Raw genomic sequence first — 18,115 nt, forward strand, 5'->3', positions numbered from 1 at the left:
CCATAGCCTTGACTATATGGACCTTTGTCAGCAAGGCGTTGCCTTTGCTTTTTATTACACTGTCTAGGTTTCTCATAGCTTTCCTGCCAAGAAGCAATCCTCTTCTAATTTCATGGCTGCAGTCACCATGTGCAGTGATTTTAGAGCCCAAGAAGAAATCTGTCACTGCTTTCACCTTTTCCCTTCTATTTGCCATTAAGTGATGGGACTGTTAAGCAAGCTTTTTCACTCTCCTCTTTCACCCTCGTCAAGAGGGTGAAAGTTCCTTTTCGCTATCTGCCATTAAAGTGGTATCATGGGCTTATCTGAGCCATTAGGCACAAATACTTATACACAAGTGTGAATGTAAGCACTTGGAAAATAGCTGAAAGTGCCATACAAAGCACTGGGAGTGTGGGAATACTCTCCATGTCCCGCACTATTGGAATTCTGAAGGGTGCACACACGAATTCATGGACCTGTGCAACCCGCCTCCGGATAAGGAGGCCATTGCAGCCCCAGACTCTTGTTTACAGATCAAGTCTCTCAGTCAGCCGTCGTGATGACGTCATCTCGGCAGGCGGTGGCGCATGCGCAATAGAAGGAGAGCCTGGAGCTGCGTGGGTAGCTTCTTAGGCGTTTCCGGTTCGGGGTAGTGCAGGCACCCGGGTCTCTGGGCTGGCAGCTTTTGCACTCTTGGCGTTGCGTTCGCGGCATCTTGGGGGTCACATGAGCCAGTGGCATCATGTCGGTGGTCACTGGGGCCAGGATCGCGTCTTTTCTGGATATTCGTCAGCCAAGAAGAAGGGCGGAAACCACATCCCCGAAAGGTAATACACGCCTTGGTCCTTGGGAGTTGCCCTTTCAGCTCAGAGCCCCTGGGCCTGGTCTTCATCTCTTGTGCTCTCCGCCTGTCGTGTTTACCCCGGCCGGCTTGGATCTTCCGCCTTGTGCTAGTCGGCTTTGACCCTCTCAGGGCTGCGTTCAGAGTAGCAGAAAGGGAGGGTGTGTGATGTTCTGATTTCTCTCCATTGTTTCAAAAGCGAGGCTCTAGTCATTGCTTTTCAGGTAAAATGCCAAAGGACTGCTTTTTTAAGGTGAGACTGTCGGTGTTGGGGATACAACGTAATTACCAAAATAGAATCCCCTTCAATTCCTCAGGTCTTCCCTGATGGCTCAGACGCGTTAAAGAATCCGCCTGCAATGCAGGAGTCCCGAGTTCGATCTCTTAGAAGATCCCCTTGGAGAAGGGAATGGCAACCCACTCCTGTATTTTTGCCTGGAGAATGCCATGGACAGAGGAGCCTGGCGGGCTACAGTCCATGGAGTCACAGAGTCGGACACAACTAAGCGACTGGCACTTTCAGTTTTCACTTCCAGTTCCTGAATCTGTGTTGTTTTTGGCACAGAAAATGTAATAGAAACTGAGTTTCAGTGGGAAAACAAAACAAAACAACATACCAATACCGCCGAATTTTCCAAAGAAACAGTTCTGTGTTATTTGTGTTGTCTCCGGGAATCATAAAGGGCATAGTCTTGCTTCAGAACCGGTGTCATTTGAGACCGTTCAAATTAATTTTGAGACTTCACTCATATGTACAGTAAACCCATTTATTCCCTGAGACTTTCGTTTCTTCCGCTGCATATCCTATTAAATCAACTCCGTTTTATCTCCTGAATTTCTCTTGAATCTGTCACGTCATCTTCATCCTAATACTGAACTTTTGTGCTCACTTTCTGTGCTTCTGAGTTAACCTTAGTTCCAACTCATCCTACAGAAATCAGTTCAAATATTACTTTTCACTGTGATTCCTAGCATTTTGTGACCTTCACACTCCTTTTATTATCAAGTTTTCTTTTAAAATACGGATTTGAAGTTCCCTACTGAATTTGATGGCCTCAGTTAAATGAGGACTAAGAATAAACTGGGAGGTTAAAGTATTGTGTTTAAACTATTTCAGGCAACCTGCTCGTATTAATGATACCTTAATACTCAACACCACTCATTGGAAAAGACTCTGATGCTGGGAGGGATTGGGGGCAGGAGGAGAAGGGAACGACAGAGGATGAGGTGGCTGGATGGCATGCCGACTTGATGGACGTGAGTCTGAGTGAACTCCAGGAGTTGGTGATGGACAGGGAGGCCTGGCGTGCTACAATTCATGGGGTGGCAAAGAGTCAGACACGACTGAGCGACTGAACTAACTAATAACTCAACACCAGGCCATTTTTATTAGGGAGTCGGAAGTTCTGGCCATCTCTGGTTTTAGATAGACTTTGTTAAGGCCTTGGCACTGTTTTGTTGCTTTTTATCTGTGTTCACGATCGGAAAACTGGAACTAGGGAAGTAAAGGTTATTACTAGGTGGATGTGAATAAAATGCAAAGCTGAAAGAAGAGGAATCTACTGTAGAGGACTTTCATTTCCATTTTGAATGTGCATTCATCCTATGCTGGGAGACAGACTAATATAAAATTTGCCTAACAAAAAATGTATTAATAGGTGGAAAGACTACCTCCCAGTTGGACAGAGGATGCCTGGGACTCGTTTCATTGCTTTCAAAGTTCCTTTGAAAAAGGTACGCAAAAGTTGATATAGTATTTTTTCAAAATCTGTATTCACCAGATAGAACCCTAGTTCTCAACCCTGTTGTACTCCGTTTTCCTTTTTGATACTTTTTTTTTTTCTTTTTATACTTTTTACTACCCCCTTTACTATCCTGAAATGAATTCATAGATAAATACAACCTAATTTCATAGGGAAAAATCAATGTAATGCTTTAACTATAAGTAAAGAGTAAATAAAGTAATCTATAATAAAGTAATATGTACCTTGGGATTTCCCTGGGGGCTCAGTGGTAAAGAATCTGCCTGCCAAGCAAGAGACACAAGTTTGATCCCTGGGTTGGAAAGATCCCTGGAGAAGGAAATGGCAACCCACTCCTGTATTCTTACTTTGGAAATCCCAGGGGCAGAGGAGCCTGGCAGGCTACAGTCCATTGGGTTGCAAAAGAGTCGGACATGACTTAACCAACTCAACAACAACAACAATGATATATATCTCAGTATGTATATATTTCGGCATGACTGTAACAGAAATAAAAAAATAGTTTCTTGCGCCATGAATGCAAAAAACTGTGGACTTTGGTAATGGTGTGTCAGTGTTGGTTCATGAATTCTAAGAAATGAAGCACACACGTATGGAATGTTGATCACGGAGAAGGCTGTATGGGATGAAGGATAGAAGGTATAAATGGGAACTCTGTACTTTCTGCTCAGTTTTGCTCTGAATCTAAAACTGCTGTAAAACTAGTCTAGTAATATATTTCGAAGAAAATGTGTTGCTGGGACTAGAATAACCAAACAGATCAACGGGAAAGAGTAGGTGAATAAGCCAAGTGCATACAAGAATATTTAGCAATGAAAGCCATCCTTCATATATGTATTCAAGAAGTATTTATTTATAAATATCTATTTACAGGCACTCTGCTTGGAGTTGGCAGTACAGTGGGAGGCAAAACTGATGTGGTCCCTGCCTTCTGGGAGTTTACAGTCTGGTTAGGAGACCAGCATGAAAGAAACAAATATAGAAATAAATATGTAGAAATGCTTCCCTCTAATCTCTCTGGAAGAAAGGATTGTAATATAGCTTGTAAATTCCAGAGGAGCAAACTTGGCTTTGAATCTGATGTTAGCATCACAGGGCTTGAGTAAATGAATAATATAAGAATGGATTTTAAGCACATGTTTTTTAAAATTTCATTCTCTCTGACAGAGTTTTGAAAAGCATCTTGCCCCAGAAGAATGTTTTTCCCCCTTGGATCTTTTTAACAAAATCCAAGAACAGAATGAAGAACTTGGACTGATTATTGACTTAACATATACTCGCCGCTATTATAAGCCAGAGGTAAATGGAACTTGCAGTTGAAAAGGACCTTCTTTCTGGTACTGTAATAATTTGTAGTAATTCAATGTTTACCATCTTATACTAAGGTGAATCCTGGCCTTCTTTCATGAGTAATAGTTCAAAAAGGAAAGTTGGTGGTTTCCTTAAGTACACATTTCTGATTTCTCTCTGCAGTGAGATTAAGAAAATGAGATTGAAGACATGAGTTGAACTATACCATTTGGCAATAGGCTCTGGATCTGCTTAGGAATTCTATAAGCTTCCCTGTTGTATAGTTTGAAAATGAAGTAAACTCTTAGTAAGAATAGTAAGCTTGAAAGGAAAGAACGTATATCCATTATATCTTTATGTGTTTAAGCAGTCGTTTAAACATGTTTAAGCATCACAGTAAAAGGCAATTGTTCTCTAAGGTTTATGCTTTCTTTTCCTAATATCTTTTGATATAATACGGAAACCTGTATATTCTCTTGGCCCTCGTAGGACACATCAGTGCAAAAGAATTATTTTTCTTCTGATCTGTTCCATGGCCTTGGGAAACAATAACACCTCATGTTTGTTAGCACTTTATAGCGTTTTGCCATTTAAAAAGTTCTTTCATATCCATTCCTCACAACAACCCTTTGCTGTTGAAGTGGTGGTAGTACTAATATCTTCTACTGCACTTCCTCTGCACTTAGCTCAGAGGATAGACAATTACACTTACTAGTTTTACATTAATGAAACTGAGATTCAGAAAAGGAAGAGTTGAAATTTGAACTTAGTTGTTCCTCTTTTTTTATTGTGGTAAAATATACATAAATAATATTTATTTTAGCCATTTATAAGTATACAATTCAGTGGCATTAAATACAGTCACAGTGTTATGTAGCCGTCACTAGTGTCTATACTCAAAGTGTTTCATCATCCTCAACAGAAACTCTGTAATCATTAACCACCACCATCATCGTTAAAACCACCCATTTTCCCTCCCAGCAGCCCTTAGTAACCTCTATTCTACTTTCTGTCTCTGTGAATTTGCCTCTTCGCTGTACCTCGTGTAAGTGGCATCTACAATATCTGTCCTACATCTGGCCTACTTCACGAAGCATAATATTTTCAGGGTTTATCATTGTTATAGCATGTGATGAAATGCCATTCCTTTTTAAGACCTCATAAATCCTATTGTGTGTATATACCGTATTTTGTTATTCTTCTGTTGACTGACGCTTGGCTTGTTTGCACATTGTAGCAATTGGGAACCATGCTGCTGTGAACATTGGTGTACATACATTTGTTCAAATTGCAGCTCTCCGTCCTTTCGTATGTGCAGTGTAGGTCAGAGCAGAGTTGCTGGATTGTATGTTAGTTCTGTGTTTAACCTTCGAGAAACTGTCAAACTGTTTCCTACAGTGTCATAAACAATTACTGCAAATTTAAACATATACGGAAGTATACAAAATCCTGAGTGTTCTTTGTATGTTGAGGATTCCATGAAATCATCTCGCTATAATATTTATCAACTGATGTCTATCATGCTTCATTTATACTTCTGCCTGTTTCACTCTGTTTCATTGTGTAGCAGATCCTAGATAACATTGAATTACACATAAATGTTTTTTGTTATATATATATTTAAAATGTAGGACTTTTATTCCTTAGTATCATTCTTTAATATTATTAAATATCCAGTCAGTGCTGAAATTTGCAGTTGTCTTGTAAATGTCATAAAAAGCTGTTTTTAAGAATTCTGAATTGGATCCAAATATGGTCCACATGTTACTTGGTGTGGTCTTATTGTTGGGTCTCTAATTTTATTTTTATTTATTTTTTTGAAGGTTCTTCTTCCATGTCTCTCTCACTTTTTTTTCTCCTTGAATTTTATTTTTTTAAAAAACTGGTTTAATTGTCCCATCTAGATTTTGACGATCTCATTTGTTAATGTGTTGTTAAACATATTCTTCAATCCTTTTATTTCCTGTGAATTGGTAGTTGGACCTAGAGGCTTGATCTGAATGAAGCTTGAATGTTTTCTTTTGGTAAAGCAGTTTCATAGGTGAGAATGAACAGGTGTTTATCATCAGAAGTGGTGATGAATATAGGTCTTCTTCCGTGGAGACATATGGTTATCTCTTTCTGTGATGTTAACAGTCACTGATGATTGATTCCTACATCCATTAACTCAGTTGGAGTTTCAAAAAATGGTGAATTCTATAGTTCCTTTTTCATTTATTAGCTGGGTGTTTCTATCAGAAGATTCCTTGCATAAGCTATTTGGTTGCCTAGCTATAGAGGCATGATTTCCTCCTTTTACTTAAAAGTGTTCAAAATAATGAGTTGATTCACAAATATCCTCCAGTGGTGACCAACTTTATTTATTTGTATCACTATGGACTGCATTGGGCTTCCCCGGTGGCTTAGTGGTAAAGAATCCACCTGCCAATGCAGGAGACTCGGGTTAAATTCCTGGGTTGGGAACATCCCCTGGAGAAGGCAGTGGCAACCCACTCTAGTATTCTTGCCTGGGAAATCCCACGGACAGAGGAGCCTGGCAGGCTACAGTCCATGGGGTCACAAAGAGTCAGACACAACTTAGTAACTAAACAAGAACAGTGGACTCCATTACAGTTGTTCTAACTGAGGGCCTGTCTTTGACCAGTGGAGCTTCTCAGTGATTCTTGCATCCTTTTGACATGACATCAGTTGTTCCTAGGCTTTTTCAGTGGTTCGAGATAGGAAATGTGTTTGTTTGTTTTTAATATAAAATATATCCTGGGTTCAAGGCTTTCCAGGTGGTGTTAGTGGTAAAGAACCCCTCCTGCTGAAGCAGGAGACATAAGAGATGAGGGTTCAATCCCTGGGTCGGGAAGATCTGGTGGAGGAGGGCATGGCAGCCCACTCCAGTATTCTTGCCTGGAGAATCCCATAGACAGAGGAGCCTGGCAGGGACAGTCCATGGGGTCGCAAAGAGTCAGACACGACTGAAGCGACTTAGCACACCACACGCATATCATAGGTTCATACTGCTACTTTCCATATAAGTTCTGAACTACAGAATTTTCACTTAGTCTATTCTGTCATTTATTGATAATCTACTTTCTCCCACCCCAAGAATACCAGTTCTCAACAGTGCATGAAATTTGCTCTGTTTTCCAGTTCTACGTTCTTTTGACTCTACTATACTATTCTACTTCAATCAATCACAGCTGCTTTATGCTTTTGAAATGTAAGATACTAGGTAGAACTATTTCTTAGCATTTTGAGTTATACGTGCCTTCATTCATATTGATTTGCTTTTGCATCCCTAGTAACTGTCCTTTCTGTAGTTTAATGAGAATCATGTGATACTTCCTGCTTAAAGCAGCTTTGGAAAAAAAAAGTCCCTTATCAGAGTGACTGACATGCTTAGATTAATATAATGTCTTTGTTTATATTTTGCTTTCTCTAATTAATCTTTTGTTCTTTCCCTACAAATGAAATAATATCCATTCCATGGTTTTGCCTTCTAGGAATTACCAGAAAATTTTCCTTATTTAAAAATTTATACAGTTGGGCATCAGGTTCCTGATGATGACACTATTTTTAAATTCAAAAATGCTGTTAATGGGTTTTTGAGAGAAAATAAAGATAATGGTGAGTGTCTTTTTTTGTTGTTGTTCTTTTCTCTTTACCTGAATTTTGGTATGCATTTCAAGTGGGGTTGGAGAATTTTAATATTTTTAATAGTTCTGACATTAGGCCTCTTTGTTTGATAACATTAAGGTGGTGCTAACAGAGGTGTTTTTCCTTTTTATGGTCGCAAGCAATTTAGTTTTGGGGTTTATTTTGAGGGGCTCAATTTAGTTTGGAAGGTGATTGTTGTGAGAAGTACGAACTGAACTAGCTTACTTACCTCTTTTTAAAAACTTCGAATGGGAAATATATAATAAAAATGTTCTTTTGTCCTGTTTATTGGTAGAAGGGTATCAAAGGGAACGTGGGATTTGCCATGTTTTAAGACTGAGTAATCTCTTGTTTTTGGAATGCCGCTGACCCAGGTGACAGCATGCGACCCCTCTGTGGGTCTCTGCCAGCAGTGGGCTAACTTCACCGTGCTCTCTGACGTCTGGATCTTGCTTGTGATCCCTTCTGGTTTCCTCTGCTATAAATCCCTCCCACAGATGCCAGGCTCACTGATAAAGAGGGAGAGGCTACACTCTCCACTCCCTCAAATTGGTAGAGACTCAGAAAATAAATTGGTTTAGTAAACTGAGAGCCTATTAGGTTTGTTGTTAGGGCATGGGGAAACAGAGGTGACTAGCTGTCTTTGTTCAGCAGAGACTTAATAGTTATCTAGGAAGATAAGCATGTAGTAACTATAAGATAGTGGGTTAATTATAATAAAAGAACCAAGTGCAGGGACTTCCCCAGCCATCAGTGGTTAATACTCCATGCTTCCCGTGCAGGGGTCGCAGGTTCGATCCCTGGTCCAGAAGTGACCAAAAACAAAAGAATCAGGTGCCACAGGAGAAACCGAGGAGACCATCTGAGCTGGGCTTGGGGGAAGAGGATCTTGCCAGAATGAGGAAAGGACAGACCAGGTATTGGGAACAGGTGCAAAAGGCACAGGACTTGAACTTGTGCAGTGGGGGGCAGCGTCGGGTGTGACTAGAGGCAGTATGAAAGGACAGAGAGTTCATACGTTCATTTTCAACAAAAATATTGTATAACATTTGAGTTGAAGGCACTGTTCTAGCAAGTAGGAACAGAAGAGGTCTTGCCCTTGCGCACTTTACATTCTAGCTGGGGGGAGAGAGAAATAAGTAAACATACAGAGTGTCAGGCAGTGGGTGGTAAGTGCTCCGGAAAATAACAAAATAAGATAAAGAAGTGAGGGAGTGTGGAAGGTGACCAGGGAAGCCCTCTCTATTAAGGTGTCAGTTGATCAGAGCCTTACAGGAAGCAAGGAACAAGCCATTGGATATCTGAGGGAGTGGGGATGGGGTGGGAGGGAGTGTTCTAAAGCAGAGGGAATAGTAGGTACAAATTCCCTGGGGCACAGCTGTGCTTGGCAGGTGTAAGGGATAGTAAGGCCAGTGTGGCTGGACAGGGGCGGGGAGTGAAGTCAGAGAAGTAGAAAGTGGGATCAGAGAGGCTGGCAGGGGACAGGAGGAAGGTGGATGGCACAGGTCAGAGTTTGAACTTATAATTCAGTTGGAGAAGCAAATTGATAGTTTGAATTTATAATTCAGTTGGAGAGACAAATTGATAGTTTGAATTTATAATTCAGTTGGAGAGACAAATTGATAGTTTGAATTTATAATTCAGTTGGAGAGACAGATTGATACTTGTTTATAAAGAGTTCTAAATTCTTTGCTAAAAATTTGGGCTTTATTCTATGCTAAATGAAGACTTTTAATTAACAGAGAAATCCAGCCAGGTTTATATTTTAGAAAATAACATCTTCCATGTGGCGGGTCAGTTGAAACAGAAGGGGTTAGAAGTTGGGTATTAGTAATCCAGGCCAGAGATGATGACTGTCACACACCACCTAGTCATAGATGTGCCTTTTGCAGAGATCAAACGTGTTGTTTTGTATTTACTTTGTCATATATATATATATGTATGTATTTTTTTTTTTTAAGTGCTAAACTAAGAGATACTGTGGCATAGTTGGAAAAATATGAGACTCGATTCTAGTCTTTGTTCTGTTTGCCTGCTGAGCCGCTGCTGCTCCTGCTAAGTCGCTTCAGTCATGTCCGACTCTATGCAACCCCATAGACAGCAGCCCACCAGGCTCCCCCATCCCTGGGATTCTCCAGGCAAGAACACTGGAGTGGGTTGCCATTTCCTTCTCCAATGCATGAAAGTGAGAAGTGAAAGTGAAGTCGCTCAGTCGTGTCCGACTCTTAGCGACCCTGTGGACTGCAGCCTACCAGGCTCTTCGGTTCATGGGATTTTCAAGGCAAGAGTACTGGAGTGGGGTGCCATTGCCTGCTGTGCAGCTCGGGCTTAACATCTCAAGCCTTACTTTTTCATTGTGATATAAGAACAGTGCTATGTTCCCGAGAACTCCACAGGCATATAGACCCATGGTGTGTGTGGAGCAGCAAACGAGAGTAGAAACAACAGCACTTTGGGAACCCAAGAAAGCGTTTGTTCTTTTCATAAATACTATTGAGCATTAATAGTGAAGGCTTTCCATTTGTTTCACCCAAAAACAGATTTCATTCTTTTGGTAGCCTGTTTTGTTTTGTTTTTTCCCCACTCCCTTTTTCTATAGTCAAATCAGCTCATGATGAGCATGCTCCAGTCCGTACTATTGCATATGATTGGATGCTATGCAAAATTTTACAGAGGCAATGAATTTTGACTATATTAATTCTTTATAGTATGTTCCTGCTAAAACATATTTTTCTTCAGAGTTTTTCCATTTTAGGATAGTGGTGGTATTGTAGTAACCAGTAAATGCTACTCTTCAGAAAATTGTATAACCTGTCTTCAGGTAGCTACTTCATTTATTTAATTCCATATGCCCTGTTTTATAGACAGACTTATTGGTGTCCACTGTACCCATGGTGTAAACAGGACTGGCTACCTCATCTGCAGGTGAGTTGCCAACCCCAAGAGGCAGACCATGTTTAAATTTTTTGTTCACAATAGTAATGTAAGCTGAATGCAGAAAATGAAGTCAGTTAAAGAATGTATGAAGCAGAAGCAGTCTTGCCTCGACTTAAGAGATTACCACCAGTAATAATTTAGCACATTTTTTTTTTACTTAAAAAACACAAATAGAAGCACATATAATCGTCTCTTGATATCTGCAAGGGATTGGTTTCAGACTATCCCATGGATACCAAAATCCTCAGATGCTCAGGTCCCCTGTGTAAACTGGTATAGGATAGTCAGCCCTCCATATCCACAGGAATGAAACCCGTGGATGCAGAGGACTGACTCTACATGTGATTTCATGGTATAATATTTAGATGTTCTGGTTTATAATTTAATGTATGGTAGACATCTTCCTATGAAAATATTTGGAGACTTTGTTCTTTTTTAAAGACTGCATTGTTCCTTTGCTTACTGATGAAGAGAAAGTCAGAAGTTTTTGACATTGTAAAACATTGAAGTAATGAATATTCCTCTGTGAATGTCTTTGACTATATATGGTTTGTCTCAGATAACTTCACTCAGAATGGGACTTCTGAATTAAAGAGTTTATGCCCTTATGCTTTTTGTGACTGTACCAATTTTTGTTTGTTCATTCAGAAAATATTTAAAATATTGAGCATCTGTTGTGTTTAAGCACTGTGCTGGGTACTAGCAAAAAGCCTTGGGAAATTGTGTGAGCAAAGAGACTTTACCTACCCTTTGTGAATTCTGACAGTCCAGAGAGAGAATAGAGATTCAAGAATTACACTCTGCACGTACAGTTACAACTCTGACAAATGCCAATGAAAGGGACATGGTACCACAAGAACATAGTTTAGGGAGGATTTGACCTCATCATGGAGATTAGAAGTTTCTTCCCGCCCCCGCCCCCTTTTGGGCTTTTATTGAGGTTATTATTACATAGGCATGATCGATTAAAACATTGGCTGTTGGCAATGGACTCAACTTCCAGCCCATCTCCAGCCCATAAAAGTTCCAGCCTTCATACAATATTTCTCCTTCGAGAAAATTTCTTTAGGGATGTTTGAGCTGATATCTGATGAAGAAGTAGGTGTTAACCAGATAAAGACATTGGGAGAGATTTCTAAGTATAAGAAATAAGAAAGACCCTGTAAGAGGAAAGCATATGCTCTGTTGGAGGAACTGGCCAGGAAGGCAGGGGTGTGGGGGAAGCGTGTCATTAAAATGGAGCTGGAATTGTGGGTAGGAGCTCAGTCATTCAGGTTTGTGTTTAAGGTTTTAGACGTTAAGAGTATTAGAAAATCATTGCACTGTTTTTGTTGAAGGTGAGTGTAATTAAGTTTGTATTTTCAGCCTCTCATTTGGCTACTGAGTGGAGAATACACTGCAGGGATAAAGAGCAAGGAAACAAGTTAGGAGACGTTAGTAGAAACTGGGCATAATGGTGGCTTGGACCAGGATTTGGTGGTCATTTTGGTGGAAAGATGTAACATATTCTAGAGGTCTTTAGGCGATATCATTGTTTAGGCCTTGGTAGTGGGTTGAGGATGAAGGTGAGGAAGAAGTAACTGTCAGTGAAGGTGATTCCTCAGTTTCTGGGTCCTAGAGTTGGTTAATAGTGGTTTTTTTTAGATATAATGTTAATATTTTTCCTAATTTGTCTGTTATTTGTTGGTTCCTGGTGAATACTCTGTCATATTAGGTCTCCTGTTTTCAGTGTACAAAGCATTCTGATCAAAACTGACTGTTGTATCTTAGATACCTGTTTAATATTTGCCAGTTTGATCCTGTAGTTTATTCTCTTTCATTTATTAATTGTTGTATTAATGTAAGTAAATACATTAATAGATTTTCTAAAGCTAGGTCATTGTTGCATCCTTGGAATAAAGCCTTTTCGTATATCATTCTTTAATAATTACTGATTAGATGTGCTGATATTTTCTTAGGATTTTTATATCTATATTTGTAAAGTGAAATTGGACCTTTTTTTTTTTTGCAAAAATGATTTTTTTTTCCTTTTTATTTACAAATGACTTGAATTTTGTTGTCTGTTAGGTATTTGATTGATGTAGAAGGCATGAGGCCAGATGATGCAATTGAATGTAAGTATGAGAGCTGTCACTGTTTTCCCTTTTTTTAAAAATTTGAAAGTAGAAATGTAGGTGAATTTCTCAAATTTTGGTAAAAGAGAAAAGTTTGTGATTCATTTGTTCTGACATAAGATAACCTTTTAGCGAAAGTTCATAAAGGGATGTATCTGGAAATAATGAGCTATGACAGCCTGTATCATCAGTAAGTGGACTTCCTCTTTGATCCGCTTTCTCTGGGAAAGATTCGCTTTTTGCACACTTATTTCTAACAGTTCATCCTCTTCTCAGTATTCAGTAGGTGCCGTGGGCATTGCTTAGAAAGGCAAAACTACATTGATGACCTTCGGAACGGTCCCATCAGAAAGTAAGCTGCATTTTATACCTGATATTTGTGGGGAGAAAGATGTGTTTTTGTATCATTTAAACTGCACCTATCCATTCTTCTTGTAGCTCATGAACTTGCTGTAGGAAACCTAAACAAATAGGATTGTGGGGGTCAGGTGGGATTGTTTTTTTCATGGGCCAAAATATAGTCACTGAACTGATACCAAATTGGACACCAATAATATTTTGTGGAAACATTCTGTTTGAGGAATTGGGATTCCAGTGTATCTAGAACAAGAGGTTTTGAAGATTCAACACATATGATGGAGCCAGTTTTCACAGCTACTAAGCCTGTTAACCGAAGACCTAAGCATAACATACGTCAGACCCAAGGTTACCCAGAACCTCGGCATTTCCATACCTGGACTCAAGATTTACAGCAGTCAGAAAGGTATCTCTGCTTTCCCTTTGTCTAGAATTGAAATAGAAACTAGTATTATAAATTAGGGCAAACACAGTATGATAATATGAAGAAGTTGTATTTTCTTGCTGGTCAGTGTCAACCAGGAGGTATTGTTTTCTCCATATTTTGCATTTAGGGCTGGAAAATCAAGTATGGGATGGGAAATAGGTGATTTTTCAGAGGCAGTTGGGATAAGGTCTTGAAAGTTTTCATTGATCCTTCAGATCAGATCAGTCACTCAGTTGTGTCCGACTCTTTGCGACCCCATGAATCGCAGCACGCCAGGCCTCATTGATCCTTAAACTTAGTTTAAGGCAGTAATTTGATGTGCGTGCCAAAAAGGATCTTGCAAACTTGTCTGTGTGTGTTAGTCACTCAGTCACGTCCCACTCTTTGTGACCCCATGGACTGTAGCCCACCAGGCTCCTCTGTCATGGGATTCTCCAGGCAAGAGTATTGGAGTGGGTTCCCATTTCCTCCTCCAGAGGATCTTCCGGACCCAGGGATCGAACCCATGTCTTCCACATTAGTATGTGGATTCTTTACCACTGTGCCATCTGGGAAGTCTCCTTGCATTCTTAGGCTCCGTTAATAGTGGTACAGTTTTCAGAATAAGGAAGGTTGTTTTATTTAAGAGTAAACAAAAATTAGGGCTTCCCACGTGGCACTAGTGGTAAAGAATCCACCTGCAGTGCAGGAGACAAAAGAGACTTGAGTTTGATCCCTGGGTTGGGAAGATCCCCTGGAGAAGCATACAGCAACCCACTCCAGGATTCTTGCCTGGAGAATCCCATGGACGGAGGAACCTGGGGCTGTGGTCCATAGGCACAAAGAGTCAGACACTACTGAATGGATTTAGCACAGCGTAATGAACACAAATTACACGGAAAATAGTCCAACGCCAGGAGAGAAATCTGCAGAGGAATTGAAGCATAAATCACACACACTTTTTTTTACTTGAGAAACAGGAAAAACCTCAGAACAATTAAAATAGCACAGTATTATTCTTTGCCTATTAATTTGGCAACAGTTTTTGACAAGGTGGTCCAGGGTGGTGACTGTCAGGCTGGGCCTGGGTTTGCAGCCTAGCTCTGCTGTTCACTCTCTGTATGATCTCAGTAAGATCTCTAAATTCCTGTTCTCTGATCTGTTGGATGGAAATTTTAATAATATTATAAATAAAGCTTTTATAATACATACCTTGGGATTGTGATTATTACATAAGTTAATTAAGTATTTTAGCACATTGTAAACTTTCCACTTTCAAAAGATGTTGACATTTTTAGAAGATGTAAACATTGCAATGATTATTGCTTGTGTTGCCAGGGACTCTGAAAATAGGTATAGCCCTTTTGAAACATAACTGTAATAGCCATAAAAATGCTCATACCTGCTAACCTTGAAACTACAGAAAAACTTCAAAATATGGAGAAATCTATATGCATTTAATCATTCAACACATTTCTCTAAACTTCCTACTGTGCATCAGACTCTGAACTAAGTGCTTAGGATAGAGTCACATATGTTCTGAAATGTTAATCCTGCCATTATTTACAGGAGTGGGAAAATTGGTAGCAACTTGAATTTCTAACAGTTACGAATAGCTAAGTAAATTATGTATCCATACTGCGATATTTTATAAAGCCATTAAAAGTGAGAGCTCACTTACAATAAGTAAAAATAATAGGTTATGATTCAATAGTCAAAAAAAGATGCAAGAGGAAAAGACCAAAAGAAAATATTAACCAGTTTAATTAGATTAATTGGGATTGAGGGGTTTTGGGGGTGTTTACTTTTCTCAGATCTCCAACTTTTCTTTTATATGATTATATTAGATTTACCGGTGTTAATTTTGAGACAGTTAAATTTTAATTTTCCAAATTTGCTGCATGTGCCATGGTTAGAATTTCTACATTTTGTAATTAATTTATATATCTATTGACTTATATGGAGAAGGCAATGGCACCCCACTCCAGTGCTCTTGCCTGGAAAATCCCATGGACGGAGGAGCCTGGTAGGCTGTAGTCCATGGGGTTGATAAGAGTTGGACACAACTGAGCGACTTCACTTTCACTTTTCACTTTCATGCATTAGAGGAGGAAATGGCAACCCACTCCAGTGTTCTTGCCTAGAGAATCCCAGGGACAGGGGAGCCTGGTGGGCTGCCGTCTATGGGGTCGCACAGAGTCGGACACGACTGAAGCGCCTTAGCTGCAGCAGCAGCAGCAGGGACTTACAAGGTGAAAGCAGCTTCCTGTTTTCAAACATAAATAGCTCGTTCTGTTTCCTGTCAGCCCTGCCACACTTGGAGAGAATATATCTGATTAGAATAGTATGAGCATTTACCTCTATAGGGAAAGGTGGAAAAGGCTTCTGGGAACCCACGGTGTGCCAAGTCGTTGTGGTGGGTAATAGAAATACGTTGTTTTAATTTACCTTCAAAACAGTCATGAAGATGGAGGGTGTTTAATAATACTCTGTTTTATAAAGCACTGAGAGATCCAAAGGTTAAGCAGTTTTATCTGCTAAAATCACACAGGTTGAAAACAGTAGAACCAGAGTGTCTAGGTATAATTTTATAAAGCTTGTTATATATAGTTATCAGAACTAATAATGTTTTATTACTTTTATTTTAAGGAAATTTTCCCAGAATTGGAACATTTACCAGAGATGCCATGTCCCTCCTCCTGGTCCCCCTGGAGAGGACTATTTCCAGAGGAGATACTCTTGGAATGTAAAGCCAAGTGCCGGTCAAGGAGGCCCGAACAAAAGGTTTTCTCCTGGCAGTTACTACAGAGTACCCTATTCAGCCTATTACAGATGGACCAAGTGACACATGCCTACCCTGGAAATCTGTCTGCGGACAGAGCAGGACTCAAATCAGCAAGTGACTTTTTGTAAGATCAGGTCAAATGAGGTTTATAATCTATTTTATTGCTCTCTTACGTGCTCAAGCTTAAGGAAAAATTCTATTGATACTTACTACTGCTGACAGATTTGCAGTATTTACAACAGGGAAGGAAATCATCTGTCATTCCACTTAAATTTTTTTTAAAGGAAGATGATATTTTAGAACTGATAAAGGTAATAAAGAATATCCCTTGTAAATTAATGAAAAATTCTACCTTCGTTTTCTGTGTATTTTTTCCTGACTAAATGTGTGGTGTTAGTGTGTCTGTATGTGTGTGTGTGTGTGCATGCAGAAACATGTTTTTTTTTTTTTCTTTTTTTAAAAATTGTTTATTTATTTATTTATTTTTAATTTTATTTTATTTTTAAACTTTACATAATTGTATTAGTTTTGCCAAACATCAAAATGAATCCATCACAGGTATACATGTGCTCCCCATCCTGAACCCTCCTCCCTCCTCCCTCCCCATACCATCCCTCTGGGTCGTCCCAGTGCACTAGCCCCAAGCATCCAGTATCCTGCATTGAACCTGGACTGGCATCTCGTTTCATACATGATATCTTACATGTTTCAATGCCATTCTCCCAAATCTTCCCACCCTCTCCCTCTCCCACAGAGTCCATAAGACTGTTCCATACATCACTGTCTCTTTTGCTGTCTCGTACACAGGGTTATTGTTATCATCTTTCTAAATTCCACATATATGCGTTAGTATACTGTATTGCCTTATGATCCAGCAATCCCACTGCTAGGCATACACACTGAGGAAACCAGAAGGGAAAGAGACACGTGTACCCCAATGTTCATCGCAGCACTGTTTATAATAGCCAGGACATGGAAGCAACCTAGATGTCCATCAGCAGATGAATGGATAAGAAAGCTGTGGTACATATACACAATGGAGTATTACTCAGCCATTAAAAAGAATTCATTTGAATCAGTTCTAATGAGGTGGATGAAACTGGAGCCTATTATACAGAGTGAAGTAAGCCAGAAACATGTTTTTATCATATTCTGTTATTGACCAAATCACTAGGGTATCTTTTTTCTCCCCCTAACTGTTCAATATTTTTGTTAAAATCTACCTAGGAGATAATCTCTTTAGAACCTAATCACTATGTAGTATTTTTGTCATTAGACATTTCTTTCATTGGCAATCTGTTTATTGTCAGCTTCCTTTCACTGAATTTTCAGATAGGCCACCTAACACAGGAATGGATAAACTTTGAGACCGATTGTCAGTTGAGCAGGAAAGACCAATCGATAAACCTAAATACTTAATGCTGAGTAATTTACCTGACAGGGTAACTGTTATCAATTGGGTAGAGCTACTCAGAAAACTTGAAAACTTTTGTAGACTGTAAAGGTTGCTTGATGAACAGAATAAGATGTGACGTTTGAAGCCTGTGATATCCATGGAGACTTGCATGGCTCCTGAAGTTACTGCTTTTCTATTGAACGTAACCTGCTGCGGTCTTTTTCTGCTAGCCTCTCACCGTGGAATGGTGCCTGACCTTGACAGTTTCTAAGTCATCTCCTCAGCTGGTTTACACACGGATGGATCACTTGAGAGGTAGTAATTATTTTTAGTTGCAGAGGAAGCCAGAAACCTTTGTTTGCTCAAGAAAGGGTGTAACTGTCATGACATCATAAGCCTTGGTAGATGTTTGATGAAAGCTTGGGCAGATTGGCTTCATTTTTTAAGCCTCTGGTTTTGGGGCGTTGTGTCATAGAGTGATACTGCCAGTGACGCTTGTTTGCCGTTTCATAAATGAACATCCTGTGGAACCTGACGCCAAGGAGGTGCTCTAACTAACTCGCCTACTCCCTGGTCTGTGTCTGATGAACTCAGGC

The 18,115-nt window shown here is 39.7% G+C and overlaps 1 protein-coding gene across 1 annotated transcript; it reads left to right on the plus strand.

The window, feature by feature from the left end:
* The first annotated feature begins 594 nt into the window (after nucleotides 1-594).
* On the plus strand, nucleotides 595-16,474 carry DUSP11 (dual specificity phosphatase 11). Its single transcript, XM_019969908.2, has 9 exons — nucleotides 595-809; nucleotides 2,482-2,557; nucleotides 3,754-3,885; nucleotides 7,371-7,494; nucleotides 10,389-10,449; nucleotides 12,529-12,575; nucleotides 12,852-12,927; nucleotides 13,156-13,338; nucleotides 15,988-16,474. Exons 1-9 carry the CDS (start codon nucleotides 709-711, stop codon nucleotides 16,181-16,183), a joined length of 996 nt encoding a protein of 331 aa, XP_019825467.2. The 5' UTR covers nucleotides 595-708; the 3' UTR covers nucleotides 16,184-16,474.
* Nucleotides 16,475-18,115: the final 1,641 nt, after the last annotated feature.

This window comes from Bos indicus, chromosome 11 (genome assembly GCF_029378745.1).
Source record: "Bos indicus isolate NIAB-ARS_2022 breed Sahiwal x Tharparkar chromosome 11, NIAB-ARS_B.indTharparkar_mat_pri_1.0, whole genome shotgun sequence".
Lineage (NCBI taxonomy): Eukaryota > Metazoa > Chordata > Mammalia > Artiodactyla > Bovidae > Bos > Bos indicus.